This window comes from Emydura macquarii, unplaced genomic scaffold, assembly GCF_026122565.2.
Source record: "Emydura macquarii macquarii isolate MOO-44397 ecotype Brisbane River unplaced genomic scaffold, CSIRO-AGI_Emac_v2 contig_1790, whole genome shotgun sequence".
In the NCBI taxonomy this organism is placed as follows: domain Eukaryota; kingdom Metazoa; phylum Chordata; order Testudines; family Chelidae; genus Emydura; species Emydura macquarii.
The window spans coordinates 7,383,256-7,407,250 of NW_027131927.1; the positions used below are offsets into that span (position 1 = coordinate 7,383,256).

Consider the following 23,995-nt stretch of genomic DNA (forward strand, 5'->3'; position numbering starts at 1 on the left):
AGTGCTGCCCAATCAGAAGGCAGCGATCCACAAGGCAGCCAATGGGAACACGAGCGCCATCGTCTCGGTCTTTTTACTCGTTGGGTAAAGAACGGATATGACGTTAGCAGGCGGAGGTGGAGCTTGCGTGGTGTGCTGTACGGCCGCTCTGCTGTTATGTTCACCGGCGGGCTGGTGGCTTGACTGACTGTTGGGGGTGGGGAGAGGAGTGACAAGTGGGTGGTTGTTTCTATTCACGATGTCCCGCCCGCGGGGAGCCGAAGGGAGCCGCTATTTCCGGGACGGAGACCCCGCTCCGCCTGTGTAGCGATGGTGTCGCCGCTGATCCCCGCATCCCTGGAGTCGTTTCCCGGCTCCAGAGGCCTGGTGCCCCTGCCCTGACCGGCCCGGCCCGGCGCCCGAGGGGCCGGGGATGGAGGATGGCGGCCCTGCGGTGCGCAGGAGGAGCCGTCCCGCCTGTGCCCGGAAGAGGAGCAGGGACAGAGCCCAGCCCTGTGGCCCCTGCTCCCCACCGGCCCACAAGAGATCGAGTCCTCGGGCTGAGGAGGAACCCGTCCCCGCCAGTCCCGAGGTAGGGAGGGAGCGTGCAGGACGCCTGGGTTCTTTCCCTGGCGATGACCCCCTCTTCTCCCCCGCCCCCCCCCCATAGGAATGCGTGGGTAGCGGATTGGGGCAGGTAAACGTGCCGCCCTGCTAGACGGAAATGCTCTGCTGCCTCCTCTTCCATCCACGCAGTGTTGTGGAGAGCCTGGTCCCGGCGATGATCCCTGGGGCCCAGTGTGTTGTCTCTGGCAATGACCAGTGCCAGATACTAGAGGGAAGGACCAGAACAGGGCGACTAGCAGGAGATGTCCTGTCCTCTAGTCCTGGTTTTTGTAGTCAGAAGTTTAGGGACACCCAGAGCATGGGGTTGTCTCCTTGACCGTATTGGCTAATAGCCATTGATGGACCTGGCCTGTATGAATTTATCTAATTTGTTTTTTGAACTCAGTTATATTTTTGGCCTTCACAACATCCCCCCACAGCAAGTTCTGCAGGTTGAGTGTGATGTGTGAAGTGTTTCTTTTTCTTTGTTTTTAAACCTGCTGCTGCCTATTAATTTAATCGGGTGACCCTTAGTTCTTGTGGTATGTGAAGGCATAAACAACACTTCCCTGTTCGCTTTCTCCACACCATTCATGATTTTATAGCCCTGTAATCTCTCCTCCTGTGGAAGATGGTCCATATTCCTAATAATTTTTTTTGCCTTTCTCTGCACCTTTTCTGATGCTAATCTCTTTTTTGAGATGGACCTTCCAGAACTGCACACAGAATTCAAGGTGTGGGTGTACCATGTATTTATGTAGTGGCATGAGGATATTTTTCTGCCTTATTATCTAGACCATTTATTTTCAGAGAATTGATAAGGCCAAGATCCCTTTCCTAAATGCTAACAACTAATTTAGTTTCCATCATTTTGTAGGGGTAGCTGGGATTTTTTCCAATGTGCATTACTTTACATCTATCAGTATTGAATTTCATCTACCATTTTGTCACCCAGTTTAGCAAGAACCCTTTGTAAACTCTTTGCAGTCAGCTTTTGGACTGAACTATCTTGAGCAATTTTGTATCATCAAATTTTGTTGCCTCATTGTTAACCTCTTTATCCAGATCATTTATGCATATGTTGAGCAACACTGGTCCCAGTACAGTTCATTCTGGGATCCCAATATTTTCCTCTCTCCATTTTGAAAACTGACCATTTATTCCTACCCTTTGCTTCCTATCTTTTAACCACTCCATGAAAGGACTGTCCCTCTTATCCCATGACTGCTTACTTTGCTTAAGAGCCTTTGATGAGAAACTTTGTCAAAGGTTTTCTGAAAGGCCAGGTACATTGCATCCACTGGATCACCCTTGTCCACATTTGTTGACCCCCTCAAGGAATTCTAATAGATTGGTGAGGCATAATTTCCCTTTACAAATGTTGTGTTGACTCCTTCCCAGCATAATGTGTTTATCTATGTTTTGTCTGACAATTCTGTTCTTTACTATGGTTTCAACCAATTTTCCTGATAGTGAAGTTAAGACTTACTGGCCTGTGATTGCCAGGATTGCCTCTGAAGTCTTTTTTTTTTAAAAATCAGCGCTACATTAGCTACTCTCCAGTCATCTGATACAGAGGCTGATTTAAGCCATAGATTACATGTCACAGTTAGCAGTTTGGCAGTTTCATAACTGCATTCCTTCAGAACGCTTGGGTGAAAACTATTACTGTTTAATTTATCAGTTTGTTCCAAAACCTCCTGTAACTGACATCTCAAGCTGGGACAGTTCCTTAGATCTGTCACCTAAAAAGAATGGCTCAGGTGTCAGAATCTCCCCCACATTCTGTACAGTGAAGACTGATGCAAGAATTAATTTAGCTTCTCTGCAGTGGCCTTGTCTCCCCTGAGTACTCCTTTAGCACCTGAAACATCAAGTGGCCCCACTGACTGCTTGGTTTTCTGCTTCTGACATACTGAAAAAAAAATTGCTGTTAGTTTGTGTCTTTAGCTATTTGTTCTTCAAGTTCTTTCATGGTCTGCCTTATACTTTTACACTTGATTTGCCAGAGTTTATGCTCCTTTCTATTTTCCTCAGTAGGATTTGACTTCCAATTTTTAAAGGATGTCTTTTTGCCTCTATTCACCTCTTTCACTGTTTAGCTTTGGTGGCTTTTTTTTTTTTTTAAATCTGTTTTGTTCTGTTTTTTTATTTGGGGTACACATTTCGTTTGAGCCTTATTATGCTGCAGCACTTTCCCAAACCCCTTACCTTTGTAGTCCAGGTTTATGTGCGCTTGCCCCTGTCCCCAAACATGACAGCTCCCTGGTAGAGGGCATTAGTGATCTTGTATTAATTCAAGTTAACTAGCTTATTTATTCCAGGGTAGGATGCATTTTTTTTTAATGTGCTAGTCTAGATAGTCTGTCAAGGTACCAAGGTGTGTGCTTCACCCTGGTCTGATCCCTATTCGGTTCATCTCCCAGCTTTACCTACCATTCACTTTGTACATCATTGCCCCATCTGTAAAACATCTGTCTTCGTAAAGCACTTACAAATCTTTTCATTTTATTTTTTTTTTTTTAAAATGCCAGCAAATGTGACGAAGGTCTTGTCTAAACACAAGTGTTGGTCCACTATAACTATACTAGTATAGATAAAGTGCCCCTTGAGTGTGAACAGTTGCACTAGTATAAAGGTGGCTGATACCAGTATAGCTTATTTCTGTATGGGAAGGGGAATATGTTATGCCAGTATAAAGCACCTTTATGCTGCTTGTTCACACTGTGTTGTACCAGTATAATTAACACTGAAATAGTTATACACGTATGAAATCTGAGTGTAGATCAATGACTTAAGAACAAAAGTCACTTTAGTGGTTTTGAAAATCCCACCCATTATTTTTCATAAACAAAATAAAGTGCACACTTTAATTACTCATGAAATTTAAATCTGGTTTAATTTTTGTTTTGAGTCTGATGTTTCAGATATAAACCTGTCAGTATGTGAGTCAGCCTTTTTTTTCTTTCTTTTTTGCAGTATAATAATGACAGCGAAGAGGACTTGTTTGGTGACTATAGCAGCTTTTCTGGAAATGATTCTTTGTTAGCTCAAGTTGATAATATGGAGCAGGAATGTCTTCAATCTATTGACTTGCTTTCATATACTAAAAACATGGAAGACAAAGCTACTGTAGAGCCTGCATTTGGGGATCTTCAATTACAAAACGTCAGAAGCAAGGAACTAATTTTTTCTGCTACAGGAAACATTACTGGTTTCAAAACTGAAGAGAGTCATTTCTGGAGGACTGCAAGTGAACAAGAGAACAGGACTCTAGAACACGGGGATTGTATTTTAGATGATTTGCCATCTTCACAGCTTCTATATTTTGAGGAAATGAATAATTCCTCAGTTGATTCTAGAAAACCATCGGGTAGAAAAGAGAATGCTAATAACATGAATTTTTGCCGTGATAAAATGTTGAATCAGTCGTCTTGTCACCATAATGCAGAGCACAGCAAAAGAAATAATGAATTGTCCCCAAGCACCACATGCAACTTGAGTAAAAGAAAGAGCCTCAAAGATCACCTAAAAAATACTATGACTGAAAATGCCAAGGCTCACATTCCAAAGGTTTCTAGAACTAAGCAACTCAAAGAAGCAGTTCTGTCTGAAGAAATTTGTGTTGCCAAAAAAGCCATTGAAACGTCTTCTGTCGATATTGGCCCTTTCTATGGGTTACCCAGTAAAGTTAAAGATCTCTTGGTACAGTTCCGAGGAATTGAAAAACTTTATGGTAATATCCATTAAATTTTTGTTAAAAAAAAATCTATTTGCTCTTGCGTTAGTGGGTATAATACATCCAGCTGATCGATGTAAACTTTTCATCATGTAATTGTGGGAACAAATTTTCTGTTTTAAGTTTCTAGACATTAAGATTGTTGAGGTGGAATTAGTGAATGAGTTAGCTAGTCCCCCATTATGCTTCTGGCATTTAGGGCAGCAACGAAGCTCCTCCACTCCTGTCTGTTTCTGGCAAGTCTTTCTGTGGTTCCCCAGCTGTGCTCCAAGTCTTTCAGCTCTGCTTCCACAGCTGTTCGCCATGTTTTCAGGCATCTGTGGCATCTCACCTCTGCTATGACCTGAGCTAGCTTCCCTGTTTTGTACATTCTCCATACATTCCAAGAACCAAGTTTGGTTTTTGTCTTGAGCACTTCAGTCTTCATGCCAGTGGCTTCCTTTTGGTTTTCACCACTGGCAGTCATATGGGCCATTGACTCCTGAAAGCCATCACACACAGTATGGTTGATTTCTCCACCGCTGTTTCCGTAATGTATTTTGGTTTTATTCAGGATTGTTAGCCCTGTGCCTAACTCCCAACCTGGAGGACCAGGGTGTCTGCTTTTGTCTGGCCCCTCTGCCTCAGACCAAGCCGGCATGGCTGAACCTACCAGGAGCAAAAAAGCCCTCGCTGACACAGACTCTGGGGCACATTAGAGCAGAGTTCGACAAATGTGTTTTTTGAGCTAGGAGCCAGCCCCAAAATTAAGGAGCCAGACAATGTGGGCCCAGCAATGGAGCGCCCTGGCCGGAGCGCAATAGTTGCAGTGCTCCCCCCGCCCTGCCCCTTCCCACAACGTGGGCCCAGCAGTGGGGAAACCTAGCCAGAGCGCAGTGGCTGCTCTCCTCTCCCAGCCCTGCCCCTTCCCTCTGCCCCTCTCCCACAACGTGGGCCCAGTGGCAGGGCAGCCTGCCTGGAGCGCGGCAGCCACAGCGCTCCCCCCCCACCCTCGGCCCTGCCACATGGGCGCAGTCGTGCCCTGATCAGAGTGCAGCAGCCACTCCCCCTGGAGAAATACTAGGCGCCAGAATTAAATTTCTAGGCACCATGGCGACCTGGCCCCCAGGACTTGTCGAACCCTGCATTAGAGCACGCAAGCTGTCCCAACCCAGTAAGGCACAGACACCAAGGGACAGTAGTTAAAGTACCCATAAATTCTAAGGAGAAATCTTTCAAAGAATGCTGAGGTCAAAAAATGGAAAGTGAGGAAACTTAAGGTTATGCTTAAAAAAAAAAAATTTAAATATTAAAAAATGGAAACTGTAACCTCTGTCCTCTATCCATCCACCTTAAGCATTCAGTGTGTAACCTAACTTTTTTAAGGACTTAACTTGTTTTTAAGGTCTTCTTAAAACTGTAGTGGAGGCAGGGTTCAGGAGCGGGATGGTTGCTGTTTACCACTTTTGCAAAAAATTCAGGCTTGTTTTCTTTTCTTGGTATTTTGCATGTGGGTTGTAAAAAGGCCTTCAGCCTTTTACATTTACATTACTATTTAAAGCTGTATGTTCCTGTGTTTCATTTTATGGTAAGATTGAATTACCTGATCAACAGAATATATAGTGGCTAAGAAGTTCTTCTTCAAAGGCAACCCAACTTCTGTGGCCCCTAAAGGATGGAAACGTTCTTAATATCTCAGTTTATGGTCTTCTCTTGCAAAAGCTCAGCTTTCCCAACTACTTTGGGGTTGTATTTGTTTCTATAGATAGTGTCACATTCAGTATGTCCACTGAGATATTGTGCTGTTGGTATTGTGACTCCTCTTTTTGAAGACCTACATAATTCAGGTGCAAGGTTGTCTGCTGGGTTTTAGTGCTGTGCAGGTATACATGGATGGAATTAAGGTTGTTTGGGTGACCTAATCTTGCAATGTTTTGGTAATGTCTAAACGAACCATTTCATCTTGACATTATCAAAACATTACAATTTTTTGGTTCAGTGAAAAGTATTTGGCAAACTGGACAATAATTCTCAAATAGTTTCGGGTTGACCAAAACTATATTTTGGCAAATAATTCACCAAAAAGAATTTGCCCCGCTGTATCTGGTGTTCATTCTATGAAGCTGTTTTTAATCTCTCCCTTCTGAAAGTTGTTTAACCATTCTAGGCAAACTGAATGGCAGGATATTGTAGTAGATGCTTTAATACCTATACGCAGGATGGAGCAGTCTGTATGTGGTATGTTAAAATATTTTGTTCTGTGGACTCTTACAAGAAGGATGGTTTGGAAGGCTGGATCATCAGAAGTGTTCAGTACTTTATCAGTGAAAGCCCTCTGAGACAATAATGTGCCCCATATCCTTTAGTTTTACAGAAAACTTGCATTTTGATCCTGAATCAGCATGCATGTGAGAGAAGTGACAAAATAATTTCTTTCTTTTAATTTTACAGAGTGGCAGCACACTTGTTTAACGTTAGAATCTCTGCAGCAAAGAAAGAACTTAATATATTCATTGCCAACCAGTGGTGGAAAAACACTTATAGCTGAAATTTTAATTCTTCAAGAATTGCTCTGCAGGCAGAAAGATGTTTTAATGGTTCTACCATATGTGGCTATTGTCCAAGAAAAGGTGTGGAAACAATGTTTTGGTTTTTGGTTTTATTCTGAAGTGAATGTTACTTTTTACATGTGCACTTTGTTTCCCAATGTTGGAAAATTAACTAAATATTTTAAATCCTCAATTAATCCATAGGAGAGTTCTAGTGAATATATTCTTGTATGTCTTGAATAAATATCAGTCTGGAATGAAGAAAAGTTTTGTTTTTATTTTCTAGTTCAGTTTAGAGGCTCTCAAACTGCTCTTTGTGATGAAATATACATTGGCTACAGTTAAGGATATCCACTTTAACTGAGATGTGAAAAATTAAATTTGCACTGAGCTTTTGGAATGTTAGTGCCATGCTTGCAGTCTCTTCTAATGAAAGCCTACTCTAAAATCCACATTGACGTTTAAATAATCTTTAAAAAAAAAAAAAAAAAAAAAGCTAACATAGCTATCTAGTGTAACTAATTGATTTATGGAAGACAGATTAAGTATTTTGTCACTGGTTTGACAAAACTCAACACCTGAAAGGCTTACATACTAAAATAATTTTGTCGCTAATATGCTTTGATTTCACTTTTCACAGTAGTTCTTTGTTCAAGTAGTAATTCTTATTTATTGCTGCATAGTATATACATGAAATGTCTTTTTATATTCTGGCCTCAATCCTGAAATTACATCTCCATGAAGTTAATTGCAGGATTAGAGTAATTAAGTGTAGATATTAATTTACTCTTCATCTTATTTGTTCTTTTTGCATTTTATTTTATTGTAGGTTTGGGCTTTGTCGAGTTTTGGAATAGAGCTAGGTTTCTTGGTTGAAGAATATGCAGGAAGTAAAGGAAGATTTCCTCCAATCAAAAGGAGGATAAAGAAATCACTGTACATTGCTACTATAGAGAAAGGACACAACCTAGTGAACTCCTTGATTGAAACAGGAAGAATTGGTGACCTGGGTTTAGTCGTAGTAGATGAGGTTTGTTATAAAACTTGCAATGGGTTATTAGTACATATGTTACTATTTTATTTACAAAACTAGGTTCAGTTATAATAAAAATACACAGTTTAAAACTGTATATATGTCATATAATTGGCATATTATACAGATTTTATATTAGGAAACCATTGCTTAGCAAGTTGGAAAGTATCCCAGGCTTGTCTTGAGCATTACTGCTCATTTAGGGATTGGGGTTTTTTGGTATCTAATAGAGCAGTGGGCTCTACGTTTGAGAAAGATGGTTGGCCAGTGTTAACTACCTAAAACAAAACCATTTGCAGAATAGGATACAAGGGGCATTCATCTCATACTAGCATAAAACAAACTTTAACTTTTAACTGGTTACATTCAATGTGTTTTACTGATTCCTTAATTTGACTGAACATGTTTTTGTATATAGTATATATACTGTTTTTGATCACATGACTTTCTGAAAGGCCCATTTGTGGCATGAACTAATCTAAGATGGTAAAGGAACAGCACCATTCAGCTTTCACTGAGGAAATGTGGCACAGTTAAGGTGCTGCAGCTTCCTCTGTCAACAGAAGGGGTTTTTCTGTAGATATACTTAATCCACCTCTCTAAAAGGCAGCAGCTAGGTTGACGGAACTATTCTTCTGTCAATTATTGCTGTGAAATAACTACAGCATTCAGGCCATGACATTTTTCACAACCCTGAGTGATATAACTAGGTTAATCTAATTTTTAAGTGTAGGCCAGAGTCACAACTCAGATACAACTCTGCTCCTGGGATAGTGTAGCTATGTGCTCCCCTTGCTTAGGCTTGGTTGCAAGGTGTCATCCAGCCCCTTGTAACTACCATAGTTAAAGAATGTTTATACAGTGTGTACTACATAAGCAAGGTTTCCGTTAATAAAATGTTCTGTGAAGAACACATTCAGAATTAAGTGCTGCTTTGCCAGTGATGACTGTGTTGTCATTGACTGTTAGGAAAAGGCCAGCACTATCTTGTAAAGCACACTTTGCTCAAGATACAAAGTGTTCAAAATACATTCTAATTGGGTAACAATAAAGATCACTGCACTCAGTATTTCCTACCAGGAAATGTCATTTCTGTGACCATTGTTATTTAATTTAATGGAAAGCCAACCTTGTTTTTAAACACACGTGTGGTGTTAGATCTACTTTTTTGCCCACTCTCCTAAATGAAATGTGTATTTTATAGTGAGATGACATTTTTGGAAGGGAATTAGTCAAAATACACCAAACTTAAAGAGAAATCTGACAAAGGGTTTACCATATTAAAAATATTTTGGGTTTGATTGGTATGCAGGTTTGTATTTAGAAGTATCACTAAGCAACTAATTTTAACATGACCCACTCTTTATTTTTTCTTGAAGTTGCATATGCTTGGTGCGGGGAGTCGTGGAGCTATACTAGAAATGATTCTTGCAAAAATTCTGTACACCAGCAGTAAGTAACTCCTGCATCATGACTACAGTTACCTTTAAGAAAATCTTGTTAGTGTTACAGTTTGTATAATTTGAGAGAGATTAATCTAACTAAATATATTTTTTACTGTTTGACGGTTTCTAAAATTTCACAAACTCCACTGCGTAATAGTGTATTTCACCATGGATCACTATGATTATTTTTTACCCATTTGTAGTGTCTTACAGGACTTCATGAGGTGGACCTGTAGTCCCTTTCCTTTATATTTGAGAAATTCCAGTGTGGTGTGAAATGCCTTGTGTTTCCTCAAGAGTGATTTCTGGCCCTTCCTGTTAAATGTTTATACAAAGGCCTTGAGGGACACTGAAACATGATGCACTACATAGGTGTGTCTTGGTTCGAGTTGGCATTGTGAGATATTTCTGTTACTTGTCTGACTAGCCTGGAGATTTTCTTTTTGGATGCAGACCTTGCCCCAGTATTACCATGTCTTTGTCACCTAATGCAATTGTATCCCGATGGACCTCTGCAAGCTTCAGCTGATGCAGAATACAGCGACCTGCCTTGTGAATGGGAAGGGTGGATGAGAATATTCAGCATCTGATCTTCAAGTGCAGCGCTAATGGCTACTTAGGTGTTCTAAGTAAAATTCAAGAAATCTAAAGCTCTGTTGTCCGGGACCCCGTTATTTAGAAGACACCTCCTTCTCTGCTGTCTAATGACAGTTAAGGCCTTCTATATCCTGACCAACAGTGCCTGGAAGCTGGCTTTCTAAGGTCAGCAACAGAACACTCTTCAATCAAGCACGCCTGCCTTTGAAACTTGTTCTTGTTACAGTCTCCCAGCTCCTACTGGAGCTTCAACTTACACTGAAGAGCTCTTTTGTTCAGCCCAGACCTCAATTTGATTGTTGTGTTTTTGTTTTTGGTTTTTTGCCTTTATGCTAGGGGAGGCTATATGAAAGGCAGGACAGTTTGAGTTAACCTTGAGCCTTGTATGTGATAAAACTGTTGCTAAGGCTGTTTTGTCACATGCCTCTCAAATTCCATTACCTTCACAGTTTTTTAAAATACACCTGTATCTCTTGACACATGAGTTGAATGCCCATGGGTGATTGTGATAGTGAACAGTTAAACTGTTTCATTAAGAACCTTGGGACCTGCCAAATTAAAGCCTTACACAAAGTCTAACCCAATCACCACCGTGATAGCTTTAATTCCTCCACAAGTAGAAAAGTTTCTTCTTCCCTTATGTCTTCTTTATAAACTGAGTTGTGTTGGGTTTACAACATAGCGTGGTATGGTGACTGCTGTGTTAAAATATGTTCATTGTTAACTAGAACTTTGCTTATGCTATGATATCTTGCACTGAAATATGTACAAAAGTTTGTGGCCCCTTTTCCTTGCCTTTATTTAAAAAAAAAAAAAAAAAGACATGATGAAAACATCTGCCCAATACTGAATTCATGTGTTCTTTTTATATGTGCTATATAAGGCAATGAATACATCTTGTGACATTTTTAACGTTTAGTGTCTTCTAATTGTAATCAATATTTCATTTCAAACTTGAAAATGTACTCAACATTTAACTTTTTTATAGAAACCACTCAAATCATTGGAATGAGTGCAACTTTAAACAATGTTGGGGACCTGCAGCAGTTCCTGCAAGCGGAGTATTACGCTAATAATTTTAGACCAGTACGTGTCCAAGACTAGAGAAAACTATTGCTTAACATTTTTAGAGTTAAAAGTGACTGCTAGTTTCACACTTTGAGCTTTCAACACACAGTTTTTGTACCACTTACTATATTGATTTAGAAACCTGCATAGTTAAAGCAGTACAACCACCTAATGCAGACATAGTTGTACTGGTATAAAGGTGCTTATATCTGTATAGCTTATTTCCATAAATTTAAGCACCTTTATACCAGAACAACTATGACTGCATTAGGTGGTTGTGCTGCTTTAACTGTGTTGATTTCTAAATGATTCAGTTAAGGTGATACAAAATCTGTAAGACGACCAGCCCTTCATGATTGAGAAGGCGTTTGTATTCTGAGCTCTTTCATTTAGTGCTTCAATTACTTTTCAAACCTTTGGGCTGAAATTTCTCATTTGTTCTCTATCTGGGAGGGGGAAGGATTGTGTACAGTTTGTTTTAAAAAGTGTTCCTTTGTTTTGAGAATTTAAAAGATATTACTTTAATTGTTTGGATTATCTAGATTTCCAGGGCTAAATCATGTTTGTTTTCTGAAAAGTAAGTGGCAGCAGTGGAAGTGACACAAAGTCTACTTAACTTATAGTGACCACTGTTGCAATTCAGAAAGATAGTTAGCTTTATTGATTCCCTTCAAGGAACGAACGTTAGACGAAATAGCATGCAAAACTGAAAGTAAATTAGTTGTTCACTAGCGCTGAAGCTCACAGGGTCAGCCAAGGTGTACTTTGCCATTTTGTAGAAATGTGTATTTTCTTGAGGTAAGGTATTCTTGGAGGTAAAGAACAGGCACGTAAATGCCTTATGCCAGCACTTGGGTGTGGAGATAAGAATTGTCTTTTGTTTTTTGGAGTGGGAAATGTATTTCCAAGAGATCTTGTAGTGATGCACACAGTAAACTATATGTTTTAATTTGAGTAATGTTAATACATCCTTTTTTAATGAACCTAGGTAGAATTAAAGGAGTATGTTAAAATACAAGATAGTATCTATGAAGTTGACAACAAAGCAGAGAATGGCCTTACTTTTTCACGTCTTCTTAATTTCAAGGTAATGCAGATAAATGTATGAAACTTTTCATTTCTATAGGTATACAGTGCTCTTATAAAAATGATTTTTTTTTTTAAATTAAGGTATTCTTAAGATTCATTGGTTCATAAATATAAAGTATGATAAAGGGAAATAATATCCATGGAAAAGTGGGTCTCAGAAGGCCAAATACTAACATGAGGGGTTTTTTAGATTTTAATTTTATTCCCAGCTATACAGGAGAGAAGAAGGGAGAGATCTCCTTTTCCCTTCTGATTAGGGAAGTGAGTGCTTGAAAATTTTAGACACCTAGCCAGAGACTGATACAAAAGGTAGAGCCTATGGGCAGGGTTCAGGAAAACTACCTTGGTAGGTATCCCAGCGTCCTTTCTTGTGTCAACAGCTGGGAATCTGTGATGGGCTTTTCACTAGGACATTGCCCCTGCATTGTGGTAGTAGGAGAGACCCTTCTCTTTCATATTGGCTTACGACTACTGGGTTTCTAGGAATTTTGTTCAGTCTGCTATAACTGTTCTTAAAGTAGGTCACATCTGGGGCCTAATATACTTGAGTGCCCATAGGAAGTGTGGAGGAGGAAGCTAGTAGGAGTCCATTCTTGGTTCTAGGTTGCTATGCCCATAACCATAATGTAACAATCAAAATTCCTTGTCTTTACCTACTTCTCCCTGTGTGCGTCGTCCCCGTCCGTCGTCCCCGTCCCCCCCCCCCGTGTCCGTCCCCCCCCGGGCCCAATTTTTTTTGTGATCTCTAGACCAGTCAGTTAGTGGATGGAGCTGTTCTTGGATCACTGGTTTGGAGCACTCTTCTCCTTTGATGGAGTGATTGCTAGTAGAATAGAACTTGGAGCTCTGATGCTATCAGTGAGCTCCTATGGTAGTAAAGAGGCAAAACATTCCATTCACGCCTTTCTCTCCTTTCCAGGTCAAGCTCTGAGCATCCCTCAATAGTGTGTATTTTTAAAGTGAAAGGAGATTCAGACTTGATGATAACCTGACCCTGCAAACACTTATGCATGCTTATACTGAAGCAAGTACATGTGAATAAAGTTAAGATGCATCAGTATTTGCAGGGTTAGGGCCTTAGGTTTATTTCATGTAGATAACAAATAAAGTATGTGGTAACTGTCTTTTCACTTTTATTTCAGTATTCTAGTAATCTGCAGAGGATGGACCCTGACCACCTTATTGCATTGGTGACAGAAGTCATTCCAAATTATTCCTGCCTAGTCTTTTGTCCCACTAAAAAGAACTGTGAAAATGTAGCTGAAATGATATGCAAGTACCTGAACAAGTATGTTTCTTTTATTACTATTTTAGAGTACACCTGAAATGCGTTTTCACTTTTTTAAGCACCAAAAACGACTCACTTTTCCAGAGGCGGCGGTGATGGAAAAAATATACTTGCCTGACCAAAAACAAACAAAAAAATTAACTTTCTCTGGGCGAATGGAGTTATGCAAGGCTATGCTAAAGGGAGGCTGAAAAGGAACGCTCCCATTTCAGAGTCCAGTTTTTTTTAAAACAAAAACAGGCACTAAAATACCATTTTCCAAGAATCAGTTTAAAAAATGTAAACACGGGGGGGAGGGGAGAGAAAATAGCAAGGTTCCTTTAGAAACTATCTATGGAATTCACATCTTGTTCATGCTGTTCTGTATAAATTACAGCACTTACTGTTTCCCATTCATGCTCTCAGTTGTTCTCTTCTTGGTCAAGCCTAACAGTAGCCTGTTAAGCAACTCTTTTGTGTTTGGTTACATAAGCTGTGAATGTAAGATGCAAACAAAAAGTTGGCATTTTTTTAATTGAATATCTTTTTGTTTCACTAATAATGAAACAACCAATGTCTGCTCAGATTCATGCAGTAATAATTCAAATAAACCTATAGAATTATCTTTCTAGGAAGTTACATGGCAATTAAAATAATCAAATATACATTCTGAAAGTAAGCGTAACAAAATAGATACTGAAAATTTGAAATCTCTTAACTACTTGATATTCCCATCATTTTGAGTGCTGCCTATGGGGAAAAGAATCTGGTATTTCTAGACTCATATGCAGTTTGTATTCTCTTTGCTCATCTCGGTGCATTTGAAACAGAAGAATGTTTGTCATAATCTTAGCCTTTGTTTTCTTGACTGAAAGTATGGGTTGCTTTTTGTGGCTGAGTAACATTGTTTCTCACTTTGGTTTAAAAAAAAAATACTAGAAACGTTAGAAAAAGTTTTCTGGACTTCAAAGGTTGGGGTGAATATATTCTTGCTGTAAGAATGGAGACTGGGCAGAAGCAATTCAGAAGTATCCTTTTATTTTTTTTAATATAGTTAGAGTTATCAAAATGTAAGGCTGGTGTTGCTTTTTTGCCCCCAAGGGAATATAGAAATCACAGAGAAAATGAGAAACAAGATCTTATTAAGGACTTGAAGAATATTGGTAAAGGAAGTCTCTGTCCTGTTCTAAAGCGAACCATTCCATTTGGTATTGCCTACCATCACAGCGGTCTTATCAGTGATGAAAGGAAACGTATAGAGGAGGCTTATTCTGCAGGTGTCCTGTGCCTTCTTACTTGCACATCTACTCTAGCTGCTGGAGTCAACCTGCCAGCTCGAAGGTTAGTTATGCATAAGTATTTATTGTAGGGATTCATTTAAATCCTATAATTGTCAAAACTCCTGAGTTGTCAAAAGTTGGAGATGTAAACACTATTAATGTGGCTCTGTTCTGAAAAGTGATTTAAACATGGCACAGTTTATTCAGCATTTCTCCTTGTGTGGTGTTAGTCATATCTGCTGACTTCAAAGATGAGTTTTTTTGGTTTTTACTCTTGAGAACCCTGCTGAGCCAGTATCCTTAGAGCAATCAAGCTGCATTCTATTTTGTCTCAAGTATAATTAAGAGAATTGTAACTAAATTCCAATTTCAGGACCAAATCAGATGTTTGCACAGGCATAACTGAGGGGAGAACTTGGATTGTGGAATCTGTTACTTATGATGCTCTATGAGACAATAAGAAAAGGTCTTGGCTTTCTATAGAGTTGGCAGATAAGAAAACCATCTCTTTACTTATAAATTGAGAAAATTTTATATAAAATCACTGAGATAAAGAAGGAAAGAAATGCTATTTTTAGACTTTTCTAAGTGAAATTACACTGAAAATAGTCCTTTATTAGGAGAGATTTTTGAAAAGTTTAGACAACATAAAAATGTACTAGCATAGAACACATCTGTTCAATCTGTATGTTTGAGGTCATGTTGGTGACTACAGCAGTGTGTCCAAATGACCCGTTGCTGTGTAAATGCTGATACATCCGTTGAAAACAAATACTGAATTAATGCAGTGACATTCTTGAACTTAAAAAGATGCAATGATTTATTATTGTCACAGTGGTGTCATGCCATTTGAAAATGATGTACAGGTAAACATTTTGACAGGATATTGACATATTGTTTCTCAATGTGATCAATTACCTTATGTATTCTGATTTGCTTGGAGACTGGCCTCTTGCATGCTGCAGACAGAAGGGCTTATCCAAAAGTAGCTTTTAAAATAAAGTACACTTCCATAGATAAATTGGTTATTGATAGCCTGAAATCTTAACTCATGAATGTACAATAATAAGTTATCTATAACTAAAAGAGATTGGAATTACATTTTTATTCTCTAATTTGGTTTTTTTGTACATTTGACAGAATTTTGTAGACAATCTCTTCTCTGCCTATATGAGTTTTTCACACAGCAACCAGGAAAAAGAACAGTTTTTTTTTTAAAAAAAAAAAAGGAAAATGTGATTGTAAAACCACAGAAATTGGCAGGAGAACTCCAGGCACGTGTGATACCCGAAACTAATTTTAACTTGCTTTTGTAAATTATTACAGTCAAGTTGATTCAACTTTTTAAACTGCATGATTTAATTAATAATGTTTGTGTTTTTAGTAATTTTTTGTAGGCTTACTGCTAAATAATCTGACTAATGTAAAACAGTTTTGTCTTTTAATATTGGACTTCTCTGCTCTAGAGCAAGAGTTTGTTTAATCTTGTTTGTTTAATTTAGTTATTCAATATAACTAGAATGTGACTAAATGCAATTTTGGCTTTATTTCTTTGTAGCCTTTCTAAATGGAGTTATTACTCAGAGAGATTTGAGGGCTTGGAAATAAGCTCATTTTTGTCCTTTATTTGACAGTTCAGGGAATATACTTGTCAGTGTTTTAAATAATTCTTCTGTTCCTCTGTATTCTCAATTCAAATAAAGCTTAAGCTCTGTAGAGAGTAGACAGAAGTCCAGATTGTTAAGGTAAATATCCTATTGCGTCAAATCAGTATTTTAAAAATACAGACTGTTGTAGGAGATGCTACAGTGTAAAGACACAGGTAAGGAAACTGCAGTGCACTGTCATGGGATGTCTGTAGAAGCCCTGGATGACACTGTAATGTTGAAAAGTTCCAGAGGGGTAGCCGTGTTAGTCTGCATACAGCAAAAACAACGAGAGTCCTATAGCACCTTAAAGACTAACAAATTTCTGCGGGCATAAGCTTTCATGAGCTGCAACCCACTTTATGCCCGCAGAAATTTGTTAGTCTTTAAAGTGCTACAGGACTATTGTTTTTACTTGTAATGTTGCTGTTTTGTTGTTTGTATTACTATAGCTGCTAAGAGCTCTGGTCATGCACCAGAGCCCCGTTGTGCTAGGTGCTGTACACACATATAACAAAAAGATTTCCCCTAATCGAAGGAGCTTACAGTCCCAATTATAGGATGAGACAACAGATGGAGGGATACAAGGAAACAATGAGACAGTATTGGTCAGTGTGCAAGGCCATGGTCTCAGTACACCAGCAGCCCTGCCCATCACGTTTTTTTGTTGACACCTTGGAGAAAGTGTTTTGAAGGAGTGAGTTTTGTGGAGGTTTATGGGCAGCTCCTCCAAAGTGTGAAGGGCAGGCTGGGAGAAAGCACGAAGGTGCTTGTTTGAAAATGTAACAACTGAGCAATGGAGTCTGGCATGGTTGCTTATTTGTTTTCTTTTAATGCTAACAAAGTTCTTTGACACTACTATAGTGATGGCAGCTGATACCATCCCTAAGATACAGTAGATAAAAATGCAGCTTGACACTTGTTAATATTTTATCAAAGATTCTTTCCAGATTATTTAAGTGCGCTCAATATTGCTCTTGATTTTCAAATAGGCATAGTGGGGTATGTTTTCTATTTGACAGGCATGCATAATTCTCATTAACAATGAGTCTTGCATCATGAGGCAAATACAAACTTTTTTCTTGGGGAAAGCTTTGTGTTTTAATATAACTTTACTGATGTTTTAATACTCTTACTACAGAATGCAGCTTTTTCAGGGTGTCTTCTTTTTTCTTAGGGTTATTTTAAGAGCTCCTTATATTGCTACAGAGTTCCTGAAGAAGAACCAGTATAAGCAGATGATTGGTAGAGCTGGTCGAGCTGGTATTGACAGTGCTGGTGAAAGTATTCTTATAGTGCAAGAAAAAGACAAACATCTGGTAACTTCCACAAAAAGGGTGGTGGTTTGAGTCAGCAGAAGAAGTTGAAGGGGGGAGAGGGATTTTAATTGTTTTTCCCCAACTCTTCATTGGAAATTAGCAGCAGCAGAGTGTGTGTGTGTGTGTGTGTGTGTGTGTGTGTGTGTGTGTGTGTGTGTGTAAAATTATTTTACTCTCTTTTTAATAATGACTTTTGTGGGAACCTTTCCTGCAATCATGAGGGCAGCCAGAGCCCCTTTCCAGTCTCTCTTTGGAGACCAGCTCTATTCGCTGCAGCATACATAGTCTCTGACACAAGAGCTTATCTCCAGAGTTCAATCTTAAAACTTGGACATCGCCAGCAATTTTCTTATTTACTAGCTTGGTTTTTAAAAACCTTCAAGATATTTTTGCAAGTGAAATATTTTCACCTGTGAAGACTTTATGAATGCATGTGTAAATAACAATTGCTTTGTTTTTTTAGGTTCAGGATTTAGTAAACAGTCCTTTGGAGAACTGTTACAGCAACCTCTTGCTTGAGGTCACTAAGGGAATCCAAAGCCTGCTCCTGTCTTTAGTTGGATTAAAGGTAAAAATGTAACTTTTATGTGAGAAACTAGAGAGGTGTGTTTTAATATTAGGAGTATGGATGCAAATGAACTATACTCATGGCATATACAGTTAGGGCAGTTTTTCTCACAGAAGAGCTTCACGATAATTCAGAGTTTTTATACTGCATTTTATGGGATAAGTTTGTTTCATTTTGTTTCACTAGGATGGAGATCAGTTAACTTAGTATTCACTAAGGCCTCGAGTTTAACCATGACTATCTTATATGATACTGAGCACAACATGTCCTTGTCTTCACTAATGATAATGTTGAGGTCATAGTTGTGTTAGCTAACTCAGCTGTTAAATCATGTTGAATGAAACATGATGATAAAATTGCCTAATGTAGACAAATGTTTCTACTGTTTCCAATTTGGTTTTAAACATATTCTAGTATAGTTCACTCCTTAAAGAGCAAATAAAACTAATACCGTAAAAGTTAGAATGGTAGAGTAGGGTGGTGTCTGATGTTAAATCAGATCTCTCACAAGCAGAATGTCTGTCTATAGTATCACTTTCAAGGTATCACATATTTCTGTAGAAACATAGGGCAATACTGCTAATTCTATGTCTTCAGTAAGCATAATGTTTTTAGCTAAAAGAAGATTGTAGGTTGGTACTAACCTATCATGCTATGCATAATAATCAGATTATGTTTAAACAATGTTGCAATCACATGCTAAAATGTTTTAGATTGCAAGAAACTCTGAAGAGATCTACCACTTCATGTGTGGCACGCTATATGGTGTTCAGCAACAGTTTCTGTCTAAAGAAAAGAGTCTCTCAGATGTAACTAGAGAAGCACTGGGATGTCTGATAGAAAAAGGACTCCTAAAAGAAAAAATGACCTCTGAAAAGGAACAAAAATCCCAAAGTAATCTAGAGATCACACAGTTGGGTCAAGCTACCTACAAAGGTGAGAGAATTTTCTTCATTTTCATCCTACTTCTTTCACAATAACATTTAAAATCTGGCCTTTTTTTCTCTTTGTACTTAGCTAAAACTTTCATCCAACCTCTTATCTCCTGTCTGAAATAATTTAAAATCAGAAAAACAAAACACCTGGAAGATCATAATATAATAGGGTGTAATCAGCACTGTTTCAAAGAAATCATGTCTCACTAATGTCTCAGAATGCTTTGAACTTGTTTGTGAAGTAGTAGACGAAGGAAAACTGGTTAACATAAACTATTAGACTTTCAAAAGGGTCCTGCACAAGAGACTGCTAAAGAAGTTATGTAGTTATGGGGTGAGAGGAAAAAAAACTGGTTAAGAGGTCAGGAAAGTCAGGAAAGTGAACAGTGGGATTAAATGGTCAATTTTCATCTTCACAAAGGGTTCTTCATGGTTCTGTACTCGGTCCCATGTTGTTTTTAATGTATTTATTAAGCATCTGGAAAGGGGAAGGTGAGTAGTGAGGTGGCAAGTTTTTACATATGACACGCTATGATTTAATTACTCAGGACCAGAGAGGATTTTGAGGCACTTCAGAGAAACCTCAATAAGTAGATGAATGAGCCGTAATATGGCAAATGAAATGTAGGGTGTATAAATGCAGAGTAGTGCACATTGGCAAGGAAAATGTAAATTACTTACACACCTTTTCAGAGTTCTAAATTAACTCTATTAACACAGGAAAAGGACTTGGCATCCTTGTAGACAGCTCAGTGAAGATTTCTGCTTGGTGTGCAGCTACTGTTAAAAAAGCAAACATTGTTAGGATTAATGAGGAATGCAAAGAAGAATATTATAATGCCTTGATATAAATCAGTGATGTGTCTTCATCAGGAACACTGTGCAATGCAGATTACCACATCTCAAGAAGTACACTGTTAAACTAGAGAGAGTTCAGAGGAGGGCTGGCAAAAATAATCAAGGAATGGAAAAACTCTCATTGAGAGAGTGAAAGGATTGGGATTGTTTACCTTAGAAAAGAGATAAAAAAGAAGGGCCATGACATAAGTGCATTAAAATTTTGAGATGTTAGATCTGGGACTTCTCCCCTAATACAAGAGCCACAAGGGCATTAAATTAAAAGGTGGGAAGCTGAAAACTGATACCATTTCATACAACATATAATTAGACTGTAGAACTCCTTGCTATAGGATGTTATTGAGGCCAAGAACTTAGCAAGATTCAAAAAGGGATTGGACATTTATATAGATATTGAGAATTTCCAGACTTGCTATAATTTAATAATAAAAAAAATTTGGAAAGTTTATTAATCCTCATGTTTCAGGACTTAAACTAATCTCTAACTATTGTTGTCAGATTGTGATCTAATGTTGAGGACAGATTAGCCCACACTTGTGTACCATGGGGTTTTTGCACCTTTTTCTGAAGCGCCTGGTATTGAACTAGAAGAACCTCTGCTCTGATCCAGTACGGCAGCTCCTTTATTCTTATCTTGACTATTGAGTTCTAATATTCAGTATCCCCATATCAAAAATAATTTGGCTTAGAGACCAAGCATCTTCCATTCCTCCCTTTAATTTTAACTGCCTTTTTTTTTTTTAATATATGGATGAGTTCTAAGTATATTTGGCCTCTGTTGTAGTAACACTCTCCAGGCTGTCATCCTCATGAAGTATTACCATTTTGAGAGTAGCAAGAGGCATTTCTTATTGACTAAACACATAAGATTTGGGAGTCCTTGGCATCGTGCTGATTACTGAAATGCAGGCTTGACTAAAGGTACCCCTAAAGAAAGAGCAGAGGGAGAATGTACATATGGTACGGTAGATTGTACTTCCCTCTCACTGTTTTATATAAACTGGTAACTTTATGCTAATTTATTTTAGGATCTATAGACTTGGCCTATTGTGATGCTCTCTACAGAGACTTGAAGAAAGGTCTTGAGGGACTAGTTCTTGAGAGCTGCCTTCACCTTCTGTATCTGACAACTCCGTATGACATGACTTCTCACTGTAGCCCAGACTGGATGATCTATTTTAGACAGGTAGGACATGGCTTTCAACCGTACAACACTTGCTCTCCTACCCAGCAAAACACAGGTTGCTTTATGTAGCAGTTTCCTCTGTGATCCTCTTCACTTTCATTTATAACCTTTTGAACTACAAGCCTTCTAACAGCTAAAATTAACAAATTAAAGAAAGGGGACAAGCGTAACCTAACATGATCCTTTATTATAGAGAAACTAAAGGGAAACAATCATTTATTGAAAATATAATTGTAACCCATACAGTAGCATTAAGAATCAAATGTAATGATATGCTCAATCACTTTATTATTTCACTCATTAGGACTATGTGAGCCAATGAGCTATTCACCAGGAGAATTGAGAGAGATAACAGAGCTGCTTCTTGACACAGCACAAAACACAGTGCCCTAAATTATGTAGTTTTGCATCTATGAATTTTAGCTTTACTTTGGTTTGACTAGATCTATGAACTGTAAAGCCCCTCTCAAGGTACGTCTAAACTACAGCTTTTCAGCATGTCTAGACAGATGCGCTAGCACGCTAAAAATAGCAGTAGGGCCAATGGAGCAAGGGCAGTGGCTCAGGCTAGCCATCCGAGTATGTAGGCAGGGGGTCTGGGCGCATTTGTACTCAGACAGCTAGGCTGAGCTGCTGTCTGTGCTACCCCAGCTACGCTGCTGTTTTTAGTACTTTAACTCAATCAAAGCTAGCATGTGTCTGCCTGCCTGCGCTGGGATGTGCACTCCCAGCTAAAGTATAGACATGCCCTTAGACGGTGATCAGAAAGCGGAATGTGCCAGTGATGGCATTAATATCCCCAAAGCTTATAGTTTGCGCTGTATAAATCCAATTCAAAGGTGAAAGTCAAGATACAACTGGAAAGTGAAGTCAGAGGCAGTGCAAAGGGGCGGGAGGGGGAAAGCACTTCAAAGACCTCTGTGCAGCTACTCTTATGCTGGCAGAAAGGGAAAATCGTCGTTGACTTCTGGTAACAAAATATTTTCTATAGCTTGCTTCTGTGAATGGTTACATAGTCAGCCATTTGATCAGCACTTCCTTTCAATTGTTTTTTGGTGTACTTCTTAGCGTTGCTTAAATATTTTATCAAAACTGTATGCAAAGATACTAAAATTGAAGGAAAACTTTCTTTGCTTAAAGTTTTAGAATTTGATAGTGGTGAGCTTGAACATGAGTTCTCTCAAATTTTCACTGCCTTCTTGCATATTTCTAGTGATAGACAAATAAACAAAATACAGATATTGCAGGTGAAAATCTATTGTGTAATGATGCTTGTGCCCACTTAAATAACTATCCTACAGATGAGGGGGTGTGTGTGTGTGTGTGTGTGTGTGTGTGTGTGTGTGTGTGTGTGTTGCAGGAAAGGAGATGGGGCTCATCTGAACTAATTTGTATATATTTATGAAATTTTTTAAAGGATAAAAGGTTACGGATTTGAAGTTGTCTTTTAACTGTTCTATCTTGTAACTCCAACAAAGATATAATTTTAAAGGTATTGTTTTGCATTTGATTAATATAAAAAATGTGTTTAGCTGCACTGTTCAGTTTTTTAATTCTACTTTTTAGTTCAGCCAGCTAAATTCAGTAGAACAGAAAGTAGCAGCTATTGTGGGAGTCCCTGAAAGTTTTATTATGAAAAAGGCTTCCGGTCAAGCCATCAAAAAGGTAGGCTGAAGATTTTTATTTAAAGAAAAAATAGTAGAATTGTAATCTTGTCAACTGAATTGTTTTTCATAATGCAGCTAATAACTGAGGTTCTTTAATCTCACAGTTATGGTAATTTTAGGGGTGGCTTGTAACTAGGAAATGACATTTCTATCTAAAAGTTGTGCATTTTTCAAATTGATGCCCTGTTCGTTAATTTTTCTAGTATAAAGTTATTAAAGTGCATTATATTGTATAGCCATGGAAATTGTAGGATCCAGGACCCATGCTGGCCATGGCAAATAAACAATTTTAATTATTGTCTGTAGTTTCAGAAACACAAATCAGACTGAGGTGTGCCAAGTCAGAGTAGGTTGAGTTAATCTTGGTTTCACCAAAATGCTTCCCACTATTTCCTCTATTACTTCACAAACCCTCAAATGTAACCCTATGACATCTGACTGTTTCATAGGATTAGAGAAATTTAGAGGAGGAAAAGCCCTGTTATGATTATAATCCATTCCCCTAGCATTGTAGGGTTCTTCTCTATGATACTCTTTCAGTTTTATCTATTGGATCCGAGCTCACAGGTCTAACTGAACATGTGCATCTATCTTACCAGGATGTGGACAGTGGTGTTGTAAATAGGCTTTATCTGTCCTTTGTTCTTTATGCCCTACTGAAAGAGACCAACATATGGAACGTTTCAGAAAAATTTAACATGTCTCGAGGATATGTGCAAAATCTCCTAAACTTGGCTGCCTCCTTCAACTCCTGTGTGCTGCACTTCTGTGAGGTAATTAATGTTAAATGGACAGTGTATAGCATGGCATTGGTAAACATTTATGCTTTTACGTGATGTCAAGTATAAAAATGTATTTATCAAGGTCTGAGGTATAGGGTGATTTTCTGTTTTAGAATTTTAGAACTTACTACTGTACATTGGAATGGTGTCACCTTTACAAAACAGTTAGATACAAAAATGTTTGCTATACCAATTAGTTCTTCTTCAAGTGCTTGCTCATGTCCATTCCATTGTAGGTACGTGCGCGCCCCATGCATGGTTACCAGAAAACTTTTCCCCTTAGCAGTAGGGCTGGCTTCAGTGCCCTCTGGAGTCCTGCGCACATGGCACGCGATATGAGGCTCTGTGGGCCTTACGTCCCCTCGATGCCTTCTTTCTGCCACTGAGGATGTCTGGAACTGAG

At 38.6% G+C, this 23,995-nt stretch overlaps 1 protein-coding gene across 5 annotated transcripts in view; it reads left to right on the forward strand.

Moving 5' to 3' along the window:
* The first annotated feature begins 67 nt into the window (after nucleotides 1-67).
* The window catches only part of HELQ (helicase, POLQ like), a 34,481-nt gene continuing 10,553 nt past the window's right edge, over nucleotides 68-23,995 (forward strand). Inside the window, exons 1-15 of one of the 5 annotated variants that reach the window (XM_067556824.1) lie at nucleotides 68-571; nucleotides 3,565-4,321; nucleotides 6,755-6,933; nucleotides 7,682-7,882; nucleotides 9,265-9,337; nucleotides 10,916-11,013; nucleotides 11,984-12,082; nucleotides 13,227-13,372; nucleotides 14,453-14,692; nucleotides 17,455-17,596; nucleotides 18,060-18,164; nucleotides 18,878-19,100; nucleotides 20,986-21,143; nucleotides 22,710-22,808; nucleotides 23,410-23,583. In XM_067556824.1, coding sequence (XP_067412925.1) covers nucleotides 413-571; nucleotides 3,565-4,321; nucleotides 6,755-6,933; nucleotides 7,682-7,882; nucleotides 9,265-9,337; nucleotides 10,916-11,013; nucleotides 11,984-12,082; nucleotides 13,227-13,372; nucleotides 14,453-14,692; nucleotides 17,455-17,596; nucleotides 18,060-18,164; nucleotides 18,878-19,100; nucleotides 20,986-21,143; nucleotides 22,710-22,808; nucleotides 23,410-23,583 — 2,853 coding nt within the window. In that variant the 5' untranslated portion in view covers nucleotides 68-412. Of the gene's footprint in view, nucleotides 572-3,564; nucleotides 4,322-6,754; nucleotides 6,934-7,681; nucleotides 7,883-9,264; nucleotides 9,338-9,369; nucleotides 9,703-10,915; nucleotides 11,014-11,983; nucleotides 12,083-13,226; nucleotides 13,373-14,452; nucleotides 14,693-17,454; nucleotides 17,597-18,059; nucleotides 18,165-18,877; nucleotides 19,101-20,985; nucleotides 21,144-22,709; nucleotides 22,809-23,409; nucleotides 23,584-23,995 lie in introns of those variants that run through there. The other 4 variants (XM_067556826.1, XM_067556825.1, XM_067556827.1 and 1 more) reach the window with 4 other exon arrangements.